The sequence below is a fragment of the Prionailurus viverrinus genome, chromosome F1 (assembly GCF_022837055.1).
Source record: "Prionailurus viverrinus isolate Anna chromosome F1, UM_Priviv_1.0, whole genome shotgun sequence".
Taxonomy (NCBI): Eukaryota; Metazoa; Chordata; class Mammalia; order Carnivora; family Felidae; genus Prionailurus; species Prionailurus viverrinus.
Genome location: NC_062577.1, coordinates 2,854,696 through 2,873,888, shown reverse-complemented (window position 1 = coordinate 2,873,888; position 19,193 = coordinate 2,854,696). Strand labels below are relative to the sequence as shown.

At 47.1% G+C, this 19,193-nt stretch overlaps 1 protein-coding gene across 4 annotated transcripts in view; it reads left to right on the top strand.

Moving 5' to 3' along the window:
- Window positions 1-1,910: 1,910 nt before the first annotated feature.
- Window positions 1,911-19,193, top strand: part of DESI2 (desumoylating isopeptidase 2) — a 45,491-nt gene continuing 28,208 nt past the window's right edge. The window contains exon 1 of one of the 4 annotated variants that reach the window (XM_047840602.1): window positions 1,911-2,417. In XM_047840602.1, coding sequence (XP_047696558.1) covers window positions 2,376-2,417 — 42 coding nt within the window. In that variant the 5' untranslated portion in view covers window positions 1,911-2,375. The other 3 variants (XM_047840603.1, XM_047840601.1, XM_047840605.1) reach the window with 3 other exon arrangements.

Genomic DNA, 19,193 nt, shown 5'->3' with positions numbered 1-19,193 from the left:
CCGGTGAATCTTATTTCCCTAGTATATCTGTTTCTCCCCATTCTACACCCCCCTCTCTCTCTCTCCAAATTCCCTACACCCCTCACCTTCCCTCTCCGACTCTCTGATGACCATCTTGCCTCTTAATCATTGAGAAAATCAAAGCAAAGCAGGAGGGAATATTCATTCCTCCAGCCCCCAAATTTCTAACCTGCCTTCATTTGTCTTCTGTATCTTCACCACTGTGCACCTGCACCTGCCTTATATGCCGTCACCATGGTTGAGGCATCCTTCCTACTAAAGGCCAACCCTGTACCACTCGTGCACTAGATGTCTTCCTCTTCTTACCCGGCCCTCAGAAATCTCCCCCCCCCCCCATCTCCTACATCATCAATTTCTCTCTCTTTACAAACAACTATACCTTGGTATCGCTTATCTTAAAAATGTCCTCCATTGGCCACATAGTCCTATCCCACTATTGTCCCCAGTTGCCTGTGGGTCTCCATGTCCTCACCTCACATTCACTCCTCAAACATTCCAGATGTTCTTTGGATCCCACTCTTCCCAAGACTGTTCATGTGAAGATTACCAGTAACCTCCAATTTGATACAATCTAATAGTCTTGTGGCTCCTGAGTTGCATGTTCTCCTGTCTCTGCAGTTCCTTTTCCTTCCCAAATTGACCTCTAAATGAAGGATCCTAGAACTTAGCCTTTGGCCCCTTCCTGTGTTTTTAGCTACACATTTTCCTAGGTCATCCAATCAGTCCCAAGGCTTAACAGTCTATTTATAATGGCTGCGTCTCCAGTTTATGCCAATGCCTATTTGATATCATGGATGTCTAGAAGGCATTTCTAACTTAACACGACCAAACCATAAATCTTGATTTCCCTCCTCCCAACCGTTCTTCCCAAGTTTCACATCTTACAAATGCCACCACCACCCACACAATCTCCTAAGTGAAAAATCTAGAAACTGCCCTTGAATGCTTTCTCCCTAACAAACGCAACTCATTAGCAAGCCCCACGAGACTCCACTTTCAAACTATTGCAGATAGAATGTTCTCAGTGTTCCCCACTACTCCCAACGCCCAAGCCACCTTTTGGTATGCACTGTGGAACAGCTTCCTAATTGGTTGAATGTTAGCTTTGCTGCTCCCCCTTGATGCGGTTTTTGTCCGGATGGATAGCCGTCCTTCAGATCTCAGTCTAAACCAGACCTTGTCACCAAGACGTTCCAGATGCAGCCACCCTAAGATTACTGTCAATCACTTCATCCCATTTTGATTCTCTGCAAGGCACATACCACCCATATTTATTCCTCCTCCTCTTATTACGGTATTCCCCAGGGCTCACAACACTGCCCGGCATACGGCAGGTACACAAAGATTTGTTGAATAAATGCAAAAGCAGCTACTGTGTCCTAACGTTATGCTAATCTGTGAATGCTGTACTCTCCTCCCATTGTCAGCAAGACAGTTTCAGAAAACGTAAGATTTCATACTGAGCACTAGCTGGACGCGTGTTATGCGCCCTCCCCCCCCCCCCCCCGCCCCCCAGCAACCTGCCTTCCTCTATTTCCGCACCTTCTCCACGTGCAAAAAAATAAGCAAGGAAGGAGGGTTTGGAAAACAGGGTCATCGCTACGGTCTTTTGCCACACTCCGCTGGCTTCAACGTGCTCAACGCGACGGAAACTAACAGCAGTGGCCCCGACCAAGAAGGGTTGAAGGTAGAGGACTTCACCTGCCGCCAAGGGCGGACCGCAGAGGACCGGCGCAGATCCCCCGCACTGCACGCTGGGAGCTGTAGTCTCCGGGGGAGGCCTGGTGTGGTAGGAGCGGGATGCCCCGCTGCATGCTGGGAGTTAGAGTCGACGGCTGGAAACCGTACTTGTGAGATTCGGCCTCTGCGCTGGGAGCGGCGAGCGGCGGAGTCCTCGCTGCATGCCGGGAACTGTAGTCTTTTTGGGACCCCTCTCTGCTTCAGCGTGGAGAGGCGCCATCTTAGGTCCCGAGGTGCGGCCGCGCCGAGCCAGAGCGCAGGCGGGCTCAGCCCCCGCGCCGGGCCGGCCCCGCCCCCGGGGCGCCTGGCGCCCGCCCCCCGCTCAGGCCCCGCCTTTCCCCACGTGTCCGCCGCCGAGGGGAGGCGCCTGAGCCGGAGCGGGCCCGCCAGAGGTCCGGGCCCGCCAGAGGTCCGGCCCCGTCGGCGCTGAGGGTCCTGTCGGCGGCGCCCGGGAGCGGCCCGGCTCCCCGATGCTCCCGCGCCGGCTGCCGCGGGCCGGGCTGTGCGCTTAGTGCCCGGCTCTGGCCCCCCGAAGTGCCCGCGGGGGTGGGAGCGGCCTCGGCCCCGCGGAGACGGAGCGGCTGGAGGACGAGGCGGCGGCCGCGGGGAGGAGGATGGGGGCTAACCAGTTAGTGGTGCTCAACGTGTACGACATGGTGAGTGCGGCCCAGGCCGGCGTCCTCCGGCCGCGGGGCTCGGACCCCGGCCCCCGGCCCCCGGCCCCTGCGCTTCCTGCCTCGCGTCCCCGCCTCCGGCTTAGTTCTCGGGGGTGGGGGAGGGGAGCAGGATTAGGTTTTAATCCCCGCGCACGTCGGCGCGCGGGGAAGCGCTGCCCGGTCCGCCCGAGGGCTCCGGCCGGGGCTCCGGGCGCCGGGCCCGACAGCTGGGCGGGCGAGCGGTGTCCTTTCGGCGAAGCTGGGGTCGCGGGTCCGACCTCCACTCCTGTCCCCGGGGACTCCGGGGCCGCCCCGTCCCCGAGCGCCTGTCCGCCCCGCTCTGCCGCTTCTCCCAGCCGCACGGCTCCCGGTGCCCGAGTCTCCAGAAACTCCCAAGCTCATGGCTGTCGGTGCTTAGGCTAGACTCTCTCCAAAGGCGCACAGGGGCCGACAGCCCCTTGCCTCCGAGGCAGCCTCATTCGGATGAATGAGGCTCTAGTTTACCGAGAAAAATAGCCCAGCTGAGTTACGTAGATAGAGATCAAGGTGGTGCTCCTTTGCTAGATTCTGAAGACCACTCTGCAGGTGATGCAACAGGTATCCGACGTGACCGCAGGAGAGGGAAGGGGAGTTTATGAGGTCATCTAACTTCGGGGTGCCGCAGGCACCCGGGATCGAGTCCGAGGACTGGTTTGCCACGGAATTGCGCCTGAAGTACCCGGCAGAGAAGGATCGGGGCAGTGAGATGCACGCCTGGGTTTGTTGCTTTCGGTTGGCTAGCTTTCGTTTTGCGAAGGGTTCCCTCCGCCTGCGTGTGTAAAATTTCTTGTGAGTGTTTTGGCAGGTGAAAAAGCCCTCCTCGTTATTTCTGTGGGCTGAAAGATGCAGAAGGAGCTGGAATACGAGAGGTCAGGAGTCACGGTTCGCCCTCGCAGATCCAAACTTTGTGTTCCTTTGCTCTGTGTAAATATCTACATTCACAGTGCAGCTTCTTGGGTAGAAAGGAATTCCGGCGCCCTATTCTGGGAGTTATGTCAGGATGGGGTAGAGACCGCCTGGGACTTGAGGTGACGTCTCCGTTGATTTGGTGGAGGGGTTTGGGGGTGGAAGGAGATGGATGGACGTGCGTGAAACGTGGTAGGAAAAAATTAGAGAAGCATAGAACTGGAGGGCCTAGAAACGCAAGGCACTAGTTAATAAGGTCTTTGGCGTGTGTCACTGGTTAGGAGTGGTTCTCTGGATTTCAACTTTTTGTGGTCAGTGGGATACCTTTACTGTTCAAGACTTTTCATTGCCCTTTTACTGTTTCATCGCCTGCCCCCCTCCCCCCACCGCCGTCATCTGCATTTGGTATCTTGTCTATTCTTGAAGACTTACAAAACATCCCACGGCATATATTCTGCTTTTGAGAACACAACATGCCTCTTCTTCTGGATCATTAAGCCCCTTTATAAGTTAGGGTTATGCAACAATGACCAGAGCAGCGTCATAGACTAAGAGAAATCTGAAAGTCGAGGCAGGGAGAAGTTTTGCTGCTTTCATAAAACTGAAAATACATTATTTGGCCTATGATGGGCTTCCTTGCACCTCAGGTGCTCTATGAATCACAAAAATCGTTGCTAATTGTGGTGAGTGTAGGGAAAGCTAGAGGTGATATTTAAACCGGTACATTTTAAAGGGAGGAGTGTTCTGAAAGATGTTAAAAATATTGTTAGCAAAGATCTTATTCCTCACATCACTTTTATAAAGTGGGTAGTTACAGAGGAGGCAGGTAGAGAAAAGGGTAAATTAAACCTGCCCAGATAACCAAAAATAGGATCTAGAATTTCTAGACCACAGTCTGATTCGTGATCTCCTCTGCTGAATAATTCCCGTGTTTGTTTCTTAACGTATTGCTTTTTCCTCGCAATAGGAGGAGAAGCAGCATATGAATGTTTATCAGAATGGTAAATAGTTGAACTATTAGACTTCTGACAATCTTGCCCTTGTCGTGTTCTTTTGAGGGCTTTCAAGCTGTGGCTGTTTGATGTCAGTCATTCAGCAACCTACAATTTTTTATGACCTTGTAGAAGTCACAAAAATGAATGAATGATCTTTCCCTCTTTGAGGAATTTAGAATACCATGGGAGAGGTACAACAGTAGTAATAATTCAAAACAGAATAGTGCGATTTTGTGATTTTGGTAAGAGCAGAACAGGATGTAAAACAGACCGCGTGTGGTTGTGGGCTCAGGAATTGCTGGAAGGTGCAGGGACCTGTAAAGGCGGAGAGCAGTCAGCAGGAATCGTTGTGGCCAGAGGAGAGCGCACGTCGGCCTGGGAAATAATCAGCTGGCCCAGGAGAACTTGAGTGTAGGATGCATGAAAGAGACACATTGGAAAGTTTTATTAGAACTTTATTAGTTTGGGGCTGGAAGGAAGGGCTAGGGGTGGGGAGTAAGGCTCTGAACCAGGGGGGCCATCTTCGCGGTAGGGAACAGCGTGATCAGAGGTATGTTTTTGAATGAAGACCAGTGTGTTGAGGAACAAGTTTGTTTCCTTTATACTCCCTTTTCCCAAGTTGTATTGGTTTTAGAAACCTTTTTGCTTGATGTCAGGGGCAAATCCTTTTATCTTTGATAGTACTGCCTGTGCGTCATAGATGCCTTTGATGGGGATTGCTGTTGTCTGTACAGGCCCCGTCTAGCAGCATTCTGTCTCGTCCAGACTTCACAAACATCAAAATCGACCTTTGGTTTGCACTTCTAATCACTGTTTATAGGGACCCCTTGCCTGTATCCCTGTGTCTCCTTGTCTGTGAGGCTGTCACCAGCTCCAGCCCTGACTGTTTGGTTCCTATTCCCTAGATTGGGAATCGCTGATCATTTCTGTTTGTCCCTAACTGCCACATGTAAGAAGAAATTGTATCAGGGTCACCCGCATTAACTTCTTCCCACAGAGGGATAGTATAATCCTTAAGAGGTTACTTAATCCTACAAAGTGCTGCTAAATTATTGCTTGCTGCTTTCTCAGTGATTATGTTCCTCTTTGTGCTTGGGGATAATCTACCACCAATAAAACCTGTCCTGGCTGATTTTCTGAGTCTCTGAATGAGGTGATTCGCATATTCCCAGTTTGCTAGCATCCATAGTAGGGCAGGTGATTCAGACTAGTTTCAGCTGCTGGGACAGTCTCTGCTGGAGCCACAAGGTGTTTGTTTGCCACGGATCCAGATTTTGTGCTTTTTCAGGTTATCTTGACTACTAATGAATTGTTAGGAAAAAAAATATGCAGTAGCTTGATAATATTTGTAGATTCATTCTATACACAGTTTTCTTCCTGTTTTCAAATAGCATCTGTACATCTCCAGAGCCTTAATAGGAAAAAAAAAAATGCATTCTAAGACTCTTCAAGCAAGGAAGTTTGGTGCCGTACTTTAGACGATCCCACCTCCATCCTACCTCGAAGAGAACGTGAGGGCACGCACACGGGAGAGGACCTGAGTTCCCACACATCTTTAGATCTAACTCAGACTTATTTTTAATGTTTTATTTATTTTGGGGAGAGAGAGAGTGGGGGAAGGGTAGAGAGCGAGAGAGAGGATCCAAAGCGGTCTCTGTGCTGACAGTGGAGAGCCTGACACGGGGCTTGAACTCATGAACTGTGAGATCACGACTTGAGCTGAAATCAAGAGTCGGATGCTTAACCGACTGAGCCACCCAGGTGCCCCCATAATATCTTTATATCAACATGTCCAGAACGAACTTTTTCCTTTCCCTTCTCTCCATAGCTCAGATTTTCCCCTTTACTCCATTTAATACCCCCCCCCCCACCGCTCCCCTCACTAGCCTCCCACCACCACTATTGTGTTGTAATTTTGTCCTGATGACCTTCTGTCTAGTTTCCCAAGCCAGAACCCTGGATGTAAAACTATTAATTCTTCTGTGTTACAAACCCTTCATAGTCCAGTCACCAGGCCCTGTCTCCTTTAGTTGGGTTGATTCTGTCTAAAAGTAATTGAGAGCTTAACAGTCAGTAGCTAATACCGGAAGGGTACTTGTTTTGAGTCCAGATATAAACAGTCCCGGGGTTGGTTCAGCAGCTCTGCTGGGACATCGGGGACCCAGACTCTCCATGCTTCTGCTCTGCTGTCTGTCCCCATCACGTTGGCTCTTGTTCTGGTTTGTCCCGTCATAGCTGTGAAATGGCCATCGTAGCGGCAAACATAGTATCTTCAGTGGGACGTGAAGGAAGACAGGGGTAAGCAGGGCCTTCTGTGTGCACCTCTCTCCTTCTAATAGGCAGACGACGCTTTGCCAAGGCTGCTCTCCTTTGCCGAGAAATGGTCCCAAGTTGGCTCCACCGTGACTGGGAGGAAGCTACCTGACTTTCCCGGCCTGAATGGCAGTGAGCTGCAAACCCTAGTCCCATTGTTCTTTAAGTCGGTTACCTTATCATTATTTCTGCTGTTGCTTCTCAAGTTCAGGTCCTTGTTATCTCTGTTCGTAGAACAGTCTTCTGGCTTCAGTCTCTGGCATTACTTCGTTTTAATCCATCTTCCCTTCTGTCACCAAAGTCATCTTTCTGAAACATAGATGATTGTGCCATTCCTGTGCCTAAAATTCACTTGCAGGGTTGGGTCTAATGCCCTTTATGATGTGACCCCTCCCTGACTAATAGGCCCACCTCGCACCAGTCCCACACTCTGTCCCACCCCAGCACAGACACTTCGTGCTCAGTACTGACATGTTTAGTTCTGCAAGCAGGCTCTGCTACAAGAGCTTACGCCTCAGTGTCTGTGCTTGTCTTACCTGGAACATCCTGTTCTGGCATCGGCCACCAGCCACCTCCTGCCTGTAGCCTTGTCTTTATTCGGCAGACTTGCGCCAACTTTTGCGCCCTAGCTGTACTTTGTACGTATCTTCCACTGTGTGTATCATAATTCTGTGCGTCCCATTAGACCAGGTTCCTCGATGGCAGTACCTAGAACTGGGCCTGTCGTGAGAAGGTGTTCTGTAAATATTTACCAAATGAATGGGACTTCAGGCAGTTTTATTAGGAATGGTGCCAGTACTTAAATGGCATCAAACAGTCTTCCAGTTTCCCTTCCCTTTGTGCCAAAAACCTTTCTGTATTTGTCCCCCTATTTAGTACATTACTGGATTTTAGCTTTGGTTGTTGTAAAGGGGTGATCGGGTGAAGGGGGGAGGAACACGGGAAGTGGGGAAGGAAAACTATCAAATATTCTTCTTTGACATAGTTGTTTTGTTTTGTTTGTTTGTTTGTTAAACACTGTGGGGCTAGACTGTTGATTCAGTGGAGTTGGAGCCGCAGCCACTCCTTGAGAGGCCCCCCTCACCTTTGTCTTCCTTTACATGCTGCCGAGTGAGGATCCCGCAAGGCTCTGACGGTCCTGTTGCAGCCGTGACCCGCAGACCAAGAACAAGTAGTTGCTCCTGGGGAGATCATCTTTCTGAGAACATTGTCAGAATTTCAGCATGGATGAACCAGTTAATGGGAACTAGTCTTAATTCCCTTGCACCACGTCTGCTTCTGGGCCCAGGGCCGCTTCACTGCTTGACATAGAAACAGTGGGTCCGTGAGTCTAACCAGAAAAAAAGGACGGTCAGTCATAAATCTGACCTCCTACGTTATCTGTGGCGGTATCGTTACTTTTTTTGTTTAGTCTGTATGAGAAAAGAATTTAATCTCTGTACGGATTTGTGTTCTGTTGCTAGAAAAATGAATTGCCAAAAATGTAGCGGTTTGAAATGGCTCGTGGGCCAGATGTCCGGGTGGGCGGGGCTGGTCTCACAAGGCTAGAGTCAGGGTGTCGGTGGGCCTAGGCGGGGACAGATTTGCCACCAGGCTCATCCAGATGGTACCAGGATTCGGTGGCTTGTGGTTGTAGGGCCGAGGTCTCGTTCCATGCTGTTCCGTGCAGTTCCGTGCTGGCTGCCAGTCGGAGCCTCTCTGGGCTGCTTGGAGCCTCTCACATTCCTCATTTGCATCCTTGGTCTTCAGACCAGCTGGAGGGCCTGGAGCTGTGCCATGTGAGAGTCTGACCTCCCTTCCCCTGCGTCTAGCCCACCTCCATCCAGAGAGATCTCCGCTCGTTTAATTAAAGGGGACCCACAAGGATATGCCAGGGTAATGTCCCTGTGTTAAGGTGTCTCTGACTTAAATTACATCTGCCAAGACCCTCTGCCATGATTCACAGAACAGATTCACAAGTTCTGGAAACTAGGGTGTAGACCCCTTCTAGAGTCCTTTCCCTATCACACCATCTATGGAAGGTATTTTGTGAACCCCAGAATATTCAGTGCTCCCTTTTAGCAGGCCCTTGGCTTGTCACGGAATAAGTATTATCTCCGTAACTTAAAATGGAAAATCTGAAGTATTCAAGAAGTAAAGCATGGCGAGGCGCCTGGCTGGCTCACTCAGAGGAGCATGTGACTGTTGATCTTGGGGTTGTGAGTTCGAGCCCCATGTGGGGTGTAGAGATTACTTAAATAAAAAAAACTTAAAAAGAAAAAACATGGAAACCTTTTATGAGTGGCTCATACTCCGATGTGAAAGGTCCGGGCATGTTGGTGAACACGGGCCCTTCAGACCGCAGCGGGATATTGTGTAGCAGCAACAAGGTCACATTCGTGATGATGGATAAAGCTAACAAATTAGAATTTAATGTAACAAATTAGAACAAATACGACTAAATACCAACGAAAACCTATTTTAGGTGAATTCTTCCATTGGATAGAATTTTTTTTAAATGTATACTTTAATTTCCTTTTGTTGACTGATTTTCTAGAAGATTATTCAAATTCCAAAGTATTATTGTTCAAGTGTCATCCAGTCGGTTGATAGAATATACAGGGAAGTCTGCCAGAATAAATAATCTTAAACTATAACAAAGGCAGAAAAATAATAAAGGGAAATGAGCTACACGAAAATAATTTTAATTTTCAATTAATCTGAAATGGATTTGGGTATATGACTGTGATTGCCCTTCCCCCAAAACAATAACATAAAAACATTATTTGGAATAAAAGGCTTGGCTCACTAGGTTGTGATACTACTAAATTCTTGCCCATATGGAATTGAGGAGTCTCATTACTACACTATTTGAATTATTATAATTTCACAGCGTATCTTAGGCTGGACCAGTTTCCTTTCATTATTTTTCCCAAATTTTCTTGGCTATTACTCATTTCCTCTTCTAGGCTTTCTGAAAAATTCCGTACATTTTTTTTGTCTCTTTGGTTTTTTTTTTTTTTTTTTTTAACTGTCTTAAAATACACATAAAATGCACTGCCTTAACCGTTTATGGCTGTATAATTCAGAAGCATATATTCACACTGTTGTGCAGCCGATGTCCAGGACTTTTTCATCTTGCAAAACTGAAACCCTGTATTCATTAAATTCCCCTTACCCCTCCCCTCGCCCCTAGTTACCACAGTTCTACTCTGTCCTGCGAATTTGACTAGATACCTCCTAGATGTGGAATCAACAGGACTTGTCTCTATAACGAACTTATTTCACTTTACATAGTGTCCTAAAGTTGTACCCATGTTGCACCACATGTCCGAGTTTCCTTCCTTTTTAAGGCCGAATAGCGTCCCGCCGTGTGTGTATCCATTCATGTGTCCATGGACATTGGGGTTGCTCCCACCTTTTGGTGACTGTGCATGATGCTGCTTGAACACGAGCGTACAGATAACCTGTTCGGGTCCCAGCTTTCAGTTCTTTCAGAGGCACACCCAGTCTGTAAGCTGTTGTTTTCATTGGAACTGCACTGGTTTTAGTGCAGTTTAAAGTAACTTGGGAAGAATTGGCATCTTTCCTATTAACATATTCTTTTTTTCTCAATGGTGAAAATGGGATTTTTTTTTTTTTTTTGCTTTTTGAAATTTTTATCGAGAAAATGCAAATATTTCATACATGCATGTAGTTGATAGGTTAATTCCAAGCCCATATATCTGAGCCATCTATTAACAGAATATACTTCATAAGTAAGTAAAATAAGATTCTAGGTCATTTTGTCATAAACATCCACGCTGCTTACGTTTTCACCATGTAAGTAATTGACTGTAGGGCAATTTGCTGTAAAAAAAAAAAAATCACAAAAAAATGACATTTCATTTGAAAGGACATAGTGAAACATGAAAAATGAATAAGCAAATTAAAAGATCCTATTGCGAAATACAAAATATTTGAATACATTTAAAACGCGTGTAGACTTTTGACAGTATTGCGCAAATAACCGATTTGATTTTGTGGATTGTACCCAGGCATTCGTCTTCGAAGTCTTTCATTTGTAGTATTATACCTTTTTTTTTCTTTTTTTTTTTTTTTTTTTGTCTATTGATTCATCTCAGCATCACTGTTTTCCTTCTTTCACTTCCTTCCTTCGTTAAGAGAGGTATCCGTTTCCAAACACGAAGATGCGGATTCGTAACCGAGCTTTGCATTGTGCAAGCCGCCTGCACTGCTTTTTTCTCCTGGCATGCTGTCACATGTTGGGGATAGTCTGGAATTCCCTGGGAAGTGTGGACGATGTGCCGGCGCCCGGATGCGTTCGTGATGGAGCCCTGCCATCACCGTCGCTGCCACGCTCCCCTGTCCCCAGTACAGCACGGGGTCTGGCCTGACCCTCCTGTTTCACACTGCCCGTAGGCGGGCTCCCTCACGGTGTTTTTGTCAAGTCGATCCATATAGTCGTTACCATCCAGTCTTTCAAGAACACTGCGTCCGTGCATCACTGAATAGATCGTCGCGAGAGCGAGCTAAGATTTATACAACATCAAAACAGGAGTTTTGTTAATGGAGAAATAAGCCGACGGCCAACTTCGATACGTTAACCCAGCCAAGGGCAGTCGAGTCATCCGTGGGGAGATGAAGCCAGACCATCCACCAGTTATTTTAGCTTTTATGGCAAAATGGTCTTACAGCCAGCTGGTGGTGCAGCAGAAATGTTTGTGGCAAAAACGTCTGTGGCTGAGACGCACAGGGCGAAAATCCCGGACGTGACTAAAAGGCATTTGGTATATTAAGTGGCAGTAGGACTCAGCAGGAAAATAAAGCAGGGGGAGGGGAAGGAGAGCGTAGGCCGGGATGGGGCGGTGCGGTTTCTACTACGGTTTCAAATCGAGTGGTCAAGAAGGGCCTCGCCAAGAAGAAGGCATTCCTGAAAGGTGAAGGGGTACACCGTGTGGATACCTAGGGAAAGAACATTCCAGGCAGAGTACGCAAGCACAGAGGATAAACCAGGCCACATGCCTCCAAAGTAAATGTACAGCAAGAAATAGAAGCTTTTAGGGGAAATTTCTGATTTATGTTCTCAGATAGGTTCATGAGGGTCATTGAAAATTGAGCAGACAGTACCAGAGAAGGAACAATCTGAGATCAAGAGACATTCCGCAGAGGTGAAAAGTGCCATTGCCTGACTGAAAACTGCAACAGGAGATTGAAAACTAAAGAGAAAGTAGCAAGATTTAGAAAACCTCTCAAGTAGAAGCCTCGCCAGCTTCCAAAAGGATCAGGTGCCAGGCAGTGTTTGTTAAAAGTTAGGAACGTTCAAGCAAAGCCCGGTTTAACTTTTAAATGTTAAGGATGAAATAAAAAGTCCTACAGACACGCACAGGCAAAAAAAGGTACCTCAGGGGAACAAAATCAAGACTTCTCTGTCCTGACACCAAACCCCAAATACAACGGAGCGTTATCTGCGGAGTCGTGAAAGGGAGAGCATTTCCATCTGAATGCCCTGACATCTCTAGTGGTCACTCGGCGCAAAAGGACGTGGAGAGTATCTGGCACCTCTGGGGGGGCTACTGGAGGTCTCAAGAACTTAATGGGGTGGTGACTGTAGAGGAAAAGCCATGGTCTCCAACGCTAGTTGGAGTTAGCAAAGCTAGTTCCTGTGATATATATGGTTATGGACGATGCCAGGGTCCTGAATTACTCTTCAAAGAGAATGAACATGATGTTACGATTAAGTCCCAGGTTGTGTTGACCAAATCTGGAAGAGAGGGAGGGAGGGAAGTCAGCAGATACGGTTGGTTTTGGTCCGTATTGGAAAATTGTATGTGTAAATGCTTTTTGTCATGTAAGTGTAAGCAGTGTTGGGATAAAGTTGGATCTGGAGGGGAAACAGCAGAGAAAACACAGTTCGTACAGTGGAGGAGAGAAAACAGAAAAATGGAAAAGGAAGACAGACCCAAATACAAAAATTATGAGATGGTCGTAAATAAATTAAATCCCCTATTAAGTTTGTTAAGTATGTTTATGTCCTTTCCTTACAGAAATTTAAATTACACGTGGTCAAAACCGTCATCATTTTATGACCATTCAGGTTTATATCATCCCTAGAAAGGCTTTTCCGGGTCTGAAATTATAGAAGTAATCCCCGTCTTTACTCTCCAGGGGAAAACCAGTTACCCCAACACTGTTGATTGGATGATCGATCGTTCCCCATGTTAATTGGAGGTGCATGCCACATTTATCCTCTAACAGATTGTCATGGATGTAGAAGTCCTATTTCTTGACTCTCTGGGCTTGTCCTGTATTTAGTTGCCTCTTCCCACACTCTCATCAGATGTTTAGTTGCGTATTCCAGTGTTTTGATACTGGTGATGGAGGTTTCTCTTGCTCTCTCTTGGCATTTTATGTTTCTCACACATTCGTTTTTCAAATAAAACTTAGAATCAATTCATCAAAAAAACTCACTGAAATTTTCAGTGCAATGACATTAAGTTTATGAATAATTTGGGGGGAGAATTGACAGATTTAGAATATTGAGTCTCCCCATAATATAAGAACTTTTGTATTTTAACACTCATTTTTGAGAGAGAGACAGAGTGTGAGCAGGGGAGGGGCAGAGAGGGAGGGAGACACAGAGTCCGAAGCAGGCTCCAGGCTCCGAGCTGTTAGCACAGAGCCCGACGCGGGGCTGGAACCCACGAACCATGAGATCACGACCTGATCCGAAGTCAGACACTTAACCGACTGAGCCCCCCGCGTGCCCCAAGAACTGACCTTTTTGAGTGATTATTACAGGCCAGCCATTGCCTCATATCATCATCCCTTTTTAAGATGATGAAGCCGAGGCATAGTTGAAGGGCCTGCTCAGAATTGTGGCCATAAGTGGTAGAGCACAGTCCTGCATCCCGAGCTCTGACACTACAATCTGTGCCCCTAACCACCACATTACAGTTCTCTTCCTCCTCCCATCCCTGGAAAGTGCTGTTTCTCTATTTGTCTTGATTTCCACACCCCTGACCCCACCTAACTTCCACTCTGTGCTTTCTGGAACTCCTGAAGGGGCAGTGGCAAAAAAAAAAAAAAAATCCCTGACCTCTGAATATTCCTGTGATGGCTAATTGTATGTGTCATCTTCACTGGGCCAAGGTAGTACCTGGGTTTTAGTCAAACATTAGTCTAGGTGTTGCTGTGAGGGTATTTTTTGGATTCAATTTACATTTAAGTCAGTAGACTTTGAGTAAAGGATAATGGGGGTGGGCCTCATCCAATCCGTTGAAGGCCTGAAGAGCAAATACTGGGGACCCCTAAGGAGGAAGGAATTCAGCCTCCAGAGGAGCTACAACATTACCTCCTCCTACGTCTCCAGCCCCCCCCCCAGCTTGCCCTGCACATTTTACACTTGCCCCCCGCCCCCCACATCATGTGAGCCAGTACCTTACAACGACCCCTCCCTTCCTGCACCTTCATCCGAGTTAGATTCTGGCATCACCGTTACTGCCGTTCCCTCTGGCATACTTGTCTGGCAACCCTAGTGAAGTTGAACTCCCCATCTCAGCAGCTGAGCGTGGCTCGAGAAAACCCCACAGCCATCCTGACTGATCTCACTTTGAAATCGTGACCACAAGCCCCAAGGGGACCCGAAATGCTGTCTGGCAGTGCTTCCATATTTCTTTGGTCAACTGCCTTTCCCACTCCAAGACAGCTCCGGTGCCCCTCCCTGGTCCTCACTCTCCGCTGGTGACTTCACTGCTTGCTTCACTTTAAACAAGAAAGTAGGGGCGCCTGGGTGACTCAGTTAAGTGTCCGACTTCAGCTCAGGTCAGGATCTCACAATGCATGAGTTCGAGCCCTGCATCAGGCTCTGTGCTGATGGCTGGGAGTCTGGAGCCTGCTTTGGATTCTGTGTCCCCCTCTCTCTCTGCCCCTCCTCCACTTCGTGCTCTCTCTCTCTCTCTCTCTCTCTCTCTCAAAAATAAACATTAAGAAAAAATTAAAAGAGAAAGCAGCTGAAGAGAATATGATCTCCCCCCCCCCACCACTGCCTTGGTACAGTCCTCCTGCGCGTGCGTGGAACGGGAATCACCTGTGTCCTTACCGGAGGTCAGACCTCCCACTCTGTACTGGATCCCAGCCCCTCACTTCGGTGCAAGGACCTCTCACTCAGAACCGTCCACGCTCTCACCTGCTGTCCTCGTAGTCGCTATGGAACGCGCTATGATAGTTTCCGGTCCTTGTCCTTCTGAACTGAGGAGTTAGTGGACTTATTCTGACATTCTGTCCGTTGACCATGCACCATATGGCACCCCGCTCTCAAGCCAGAGGTTTGTGTCTTTTTAATCAACTTCTTTAGAAATGTGTTACTTTAAAAGACTAACAAGGAAGCAAGCAAGAGCTGGGCTATTTCAGGCCTGTTCATTCATTTCTGTTGCTGTTTTATCTGGGCATCAAACGGTAATTCACACACGGTCAAGTTCCTCACTCTGCAGTGAGCTTGAGGGCAGAGACAAGGTCTTACTCTTTATTCCCAGAACTTGGTGCATTGTCATTGCTTTTAAAAGGTTTGTCAGGCTCACCTGAAGTTCTCCTAGGAGCCGTCATCCTGAAATTGTTCCTCTCTCCACTGTGTCCTCTTGTTCATTGCGGCTGCCTGCAGGACGATGGAAAGAAAGGATGGACGGACGGACGGACGGACCTCCCCACCCTGTCAGGTGGCCAGCGAGAACCCCAAACATCTGTGCCGGTTCCAAACAGGACTATCAATGTGACACAGAGTCATGGCTAAGGCAGGGGCAGCCGGAAGCTGTCCTTGACCTCTTCCTTGATCAGGCCTGCCGTCTGCCGTTTGGAATCTGTTCTTTGTCTTTGAGGTGTAGTCTGGAATCCCTCAGACCGTGTGGATTTGCATCCCACCTCCTGCTTTTTACCTGTGTGACCTGGGAAGGTTTCTTAACTTCTCTGTGCCTCTGTTCCTTGCTAAGATGGGAATCGCAATTCGTAGGGTTATTGTAAGGGTCGATTTATGTCCAATGCATGCACAGGGAGCTGGCACATGATAATCACAAGAAAGCACCAGCTGTGTGTTAGTGGTGTTATTTGCAGGATTAGAAGAAGCTGAGCGAGCTCCCGGTTGTATTCCTTCTGCAGTTGCAACACCTCGTAGCTTGATCTTTGGAATTTCCTCACTTTATCTTAAGGAGTGTTCCTCTACCGAGGACAGGAAAGCAGGCTGTTGCGTGTTTGACATTAGCTCTAAAATCTCCCATCACGGTGTATGTGTAACTCTGGGGCTAATTATGTAAGCCTTTTCTCTTCCCTTGTGCGTTGAGAGCCTTTGAGCCACGTGAACTTAATGGAGCTGATTTCTCAGTCTTGAAACGTTTGTGGAAGTTGTGAAAACAAACAGCTTGGCTGAGACTGGTTTGTACGCCATAGCGGAGTTCTCATTTCTAGCTCATTGTCCGGCAGTCAGTTAAAGCAGCCACCAGGTAAGCACACTGGTTCTTCCCAGCCCTTCTCGGCATAATCTGCGTGTGTGCCCTAGTTTACTGCCCAGTAGTACGGGGAGTTGTCTGCTTGAAGGACTCTTGCAGTTCTCAGGTCCAAAACGAACGTATCTTCTAGATTTCTCCTCCTGATGTCCTAGAGAGGAGTTTCAGATACGAAGGTTCGTTTCCAGAACAGGAGGTCTCTACGTTACTGAATTAGTGACCAGGTGGGCACATTATATGGCATTTAAGGCAAAGGCTAGGCAGTGACTCTTTTTACTTGCAGTGGTGAGGGGGGGGTCACCATAACTTCACACTTAAGGAAAGATGATGAATAGTCATGATCTCCATCTTACTCTGAAGTTGTTCCGGGCGCTTCCAGATCATGTAAAGAAAAGGAGGGGCCCATGAGGCTGTCTGCTGGAAGCCAGGCTGTGTGATAGGAGCAGCAGTAGGTAGAGGCTGTGAAGCCTGGGCTGTTTATGGTTTGGCCGCTCATCATGTGACCATGGGCAAATTACTCCTAAAGGGATTTACGTGTTTTACATGGACCGTTACTACGAAAGAGAGTGAGTGAAAGTACGTTTTAGGGTAGCGTTCAAAAATGAGTTTTCAGTTTACTACATATGCACATATTTCTGTTTTAACACTTACAGGTTTGTGATTGATTGCTTACATTCTTAATGAGTTCCTTATGGACAAGGACTGTGAATTAATCGTCCGTGTAACCCCAGCGCCTGGCAGCCCCTGACACATAGGTGTGCCTACATTGTATTGAATCAGGGTTGTTGAACTAGCTTCATTTATGGCTTTGCTGCAAGTAAACATTTTTAAATGAGATTTAAACTGAGGTGCAATTTAGGAGACCCTTCTAGAACAGTAGCTCTTCTTTAAAAAAAAAAAAATTTTTTTAATGTTTGTTTTTGAGACAGAGAGAGACAGAGCATGAACGGGGGAGGGTTGGAGAAAGGAAGACACAGAATCCGAAGCAGGCTCCAGGCTCTGAGCTGTCAGCACAGAGCCCAACGCGGGGCTCGAACTCACGGACCGCGGGATCATGACCCGAGCCGAAGTTGGATGCCCAACTGATTGAGCCACCCAGGTGCCCCTAGAACAGTAGCTCTTGATTGTATCCTAGACCAGCTAAGAAATACACTTACATCACACCGTTACGCACATGTGTAAACTGATACCAAACGTTCAGGAAACACCTTATTCAGTGTCTTGTCCTCTGATAAGTCCTATTCCATCATATTTCACTCATTGGAAATAATGCCGGTGCCAACCCACCGAAATGATTTCGGGATCCTGTAATGGGGTGCGACCTACAGTTTCAAAGACGCTTCTTCTCAAGAATGCAAGCTCTATGAAAACCAGAACTTCATCATATTTGCTACCATGTTGCTAGCGCTTGGCACATAGTAGGTGTTCAGTAAATATCACCTGCATGAGTAAAAGAATGGAGATACTCTTTTCCATAGGTCACAGTCAAAAAGATAAAGCATTACAAATTCCTTGCTGCATTTCAATTCATCCAGTATTTGAGCAGTCTACTAGGTATAATACAGTGCTCTCAGCACCATGGAGGATCCAGGAATTTTTTTTTAAGTTTATTTATTTTGAGAGAGAGAGCAGGGGAGGGGTAGAGAGGGAGGGAGAGAGAGAGAATCCCAAGCAGGCTTCACACCATCAGCATGGAGTCCAACACAGGGCTCGAACTCAGGAACCGCGAGATCATGACCTGAGCCAAAATCAAGAGTTGGATGCTTAACCATCTGAGCTACCTGGGCACCCCTGGAGGATCTAGAATTAAAGAACACTCAGCCTCAGGCCTCGCTCAGTTTAGAGCCCAATCCAGAGTGCAGGTCAAGTACAGATAGGCCATGAAAGAAGTTTCAAGATTTTACCAAAATATCTGACATCAGCTATTGGGGTAACTACACCAAGTGCCTCGTAGGAAAGATTTGCCAAGAACTTAGATTTCTGGTACAGATATGCCATCAGGACCAAGAATTGACAGTACTCTGCCTCATCTATAGCAGAGGTAACATTCTCTGGTAATGAAAATCGAGCCAAACTGTAGGTTACACGCAACAGGTTTAGTCTTAAAAATATTCAAGGAGCATTTGGTTCACCGTTGATTTGACTTGTAAAAATCTATTCTCCTTTAAAAAACAATTTACAGTCATCCTGGGTCTAGCTTGTGGTGGGTCCTAAAAATTAGGTTTTTTGACAAGCACAGGAATTTGTTTTTGAAAATTGGTTTGCCTAGTTGATAAAGCGGAGGAAACTGATGTTATGTGAAATGCATAGGAGCACATTTTCCTTGGTTTTAAGTTTCCTGTGAGTGCGTAGTGATGTGTACTCATGCTCGTGAACTTCAGGACAGTGCTGTGGAGCTTTAAGTCTCAAAGCACAGTCCTTGGGAAGGCCAGCTTTGGACTAACCTTAAAATGGATCGTCAAAACTGGGACTTAATAAAAGAGGGTGCGGGCTGAATAGTTCTGCTGAAACAAACATACACTGGGACTCTGTGTGTGTGTGTGCGTGTGTGTGTGTGTGTGTGTGTTTGGTTACACTGTCTCAAAAAAAGCTTTACAGAACATTTACAAAACTTGAAACCCTATTAACTAAAAAATTACTAGCAAATAAAGATCGAGGCTTAATACCTAAGGTTATCAACAATTTATAGATAGCATGGTAATGAAAATGTTAATGTTATGTAAAGATTTTTTTTCCCCGAAGACCCAGAAAGTGAGTGATGTGCTTATTTTATTTATTGTTTTAAATTTTTTAGCGTCTATTCATTTTGAGCAAGACCGTACAAGCGGACAGCGGGGGTGGGCAGAGAGAGGGAGACACAGAATCCGACACAGGCTCCAGGCTCTGAGCTCTCAGCACAGAGCCCCACGCGGGGCTCAAATTCAGGAACCGCGAGATCATGACTTGAGTCAAAGTTGGACGCTTAACCGACTGAGCCACCCAGGCGCCCCAATGTGCTTATTTTAGATAACATTCTCTGTTAATGAAAAAATTGGACATTCTTAGAAATA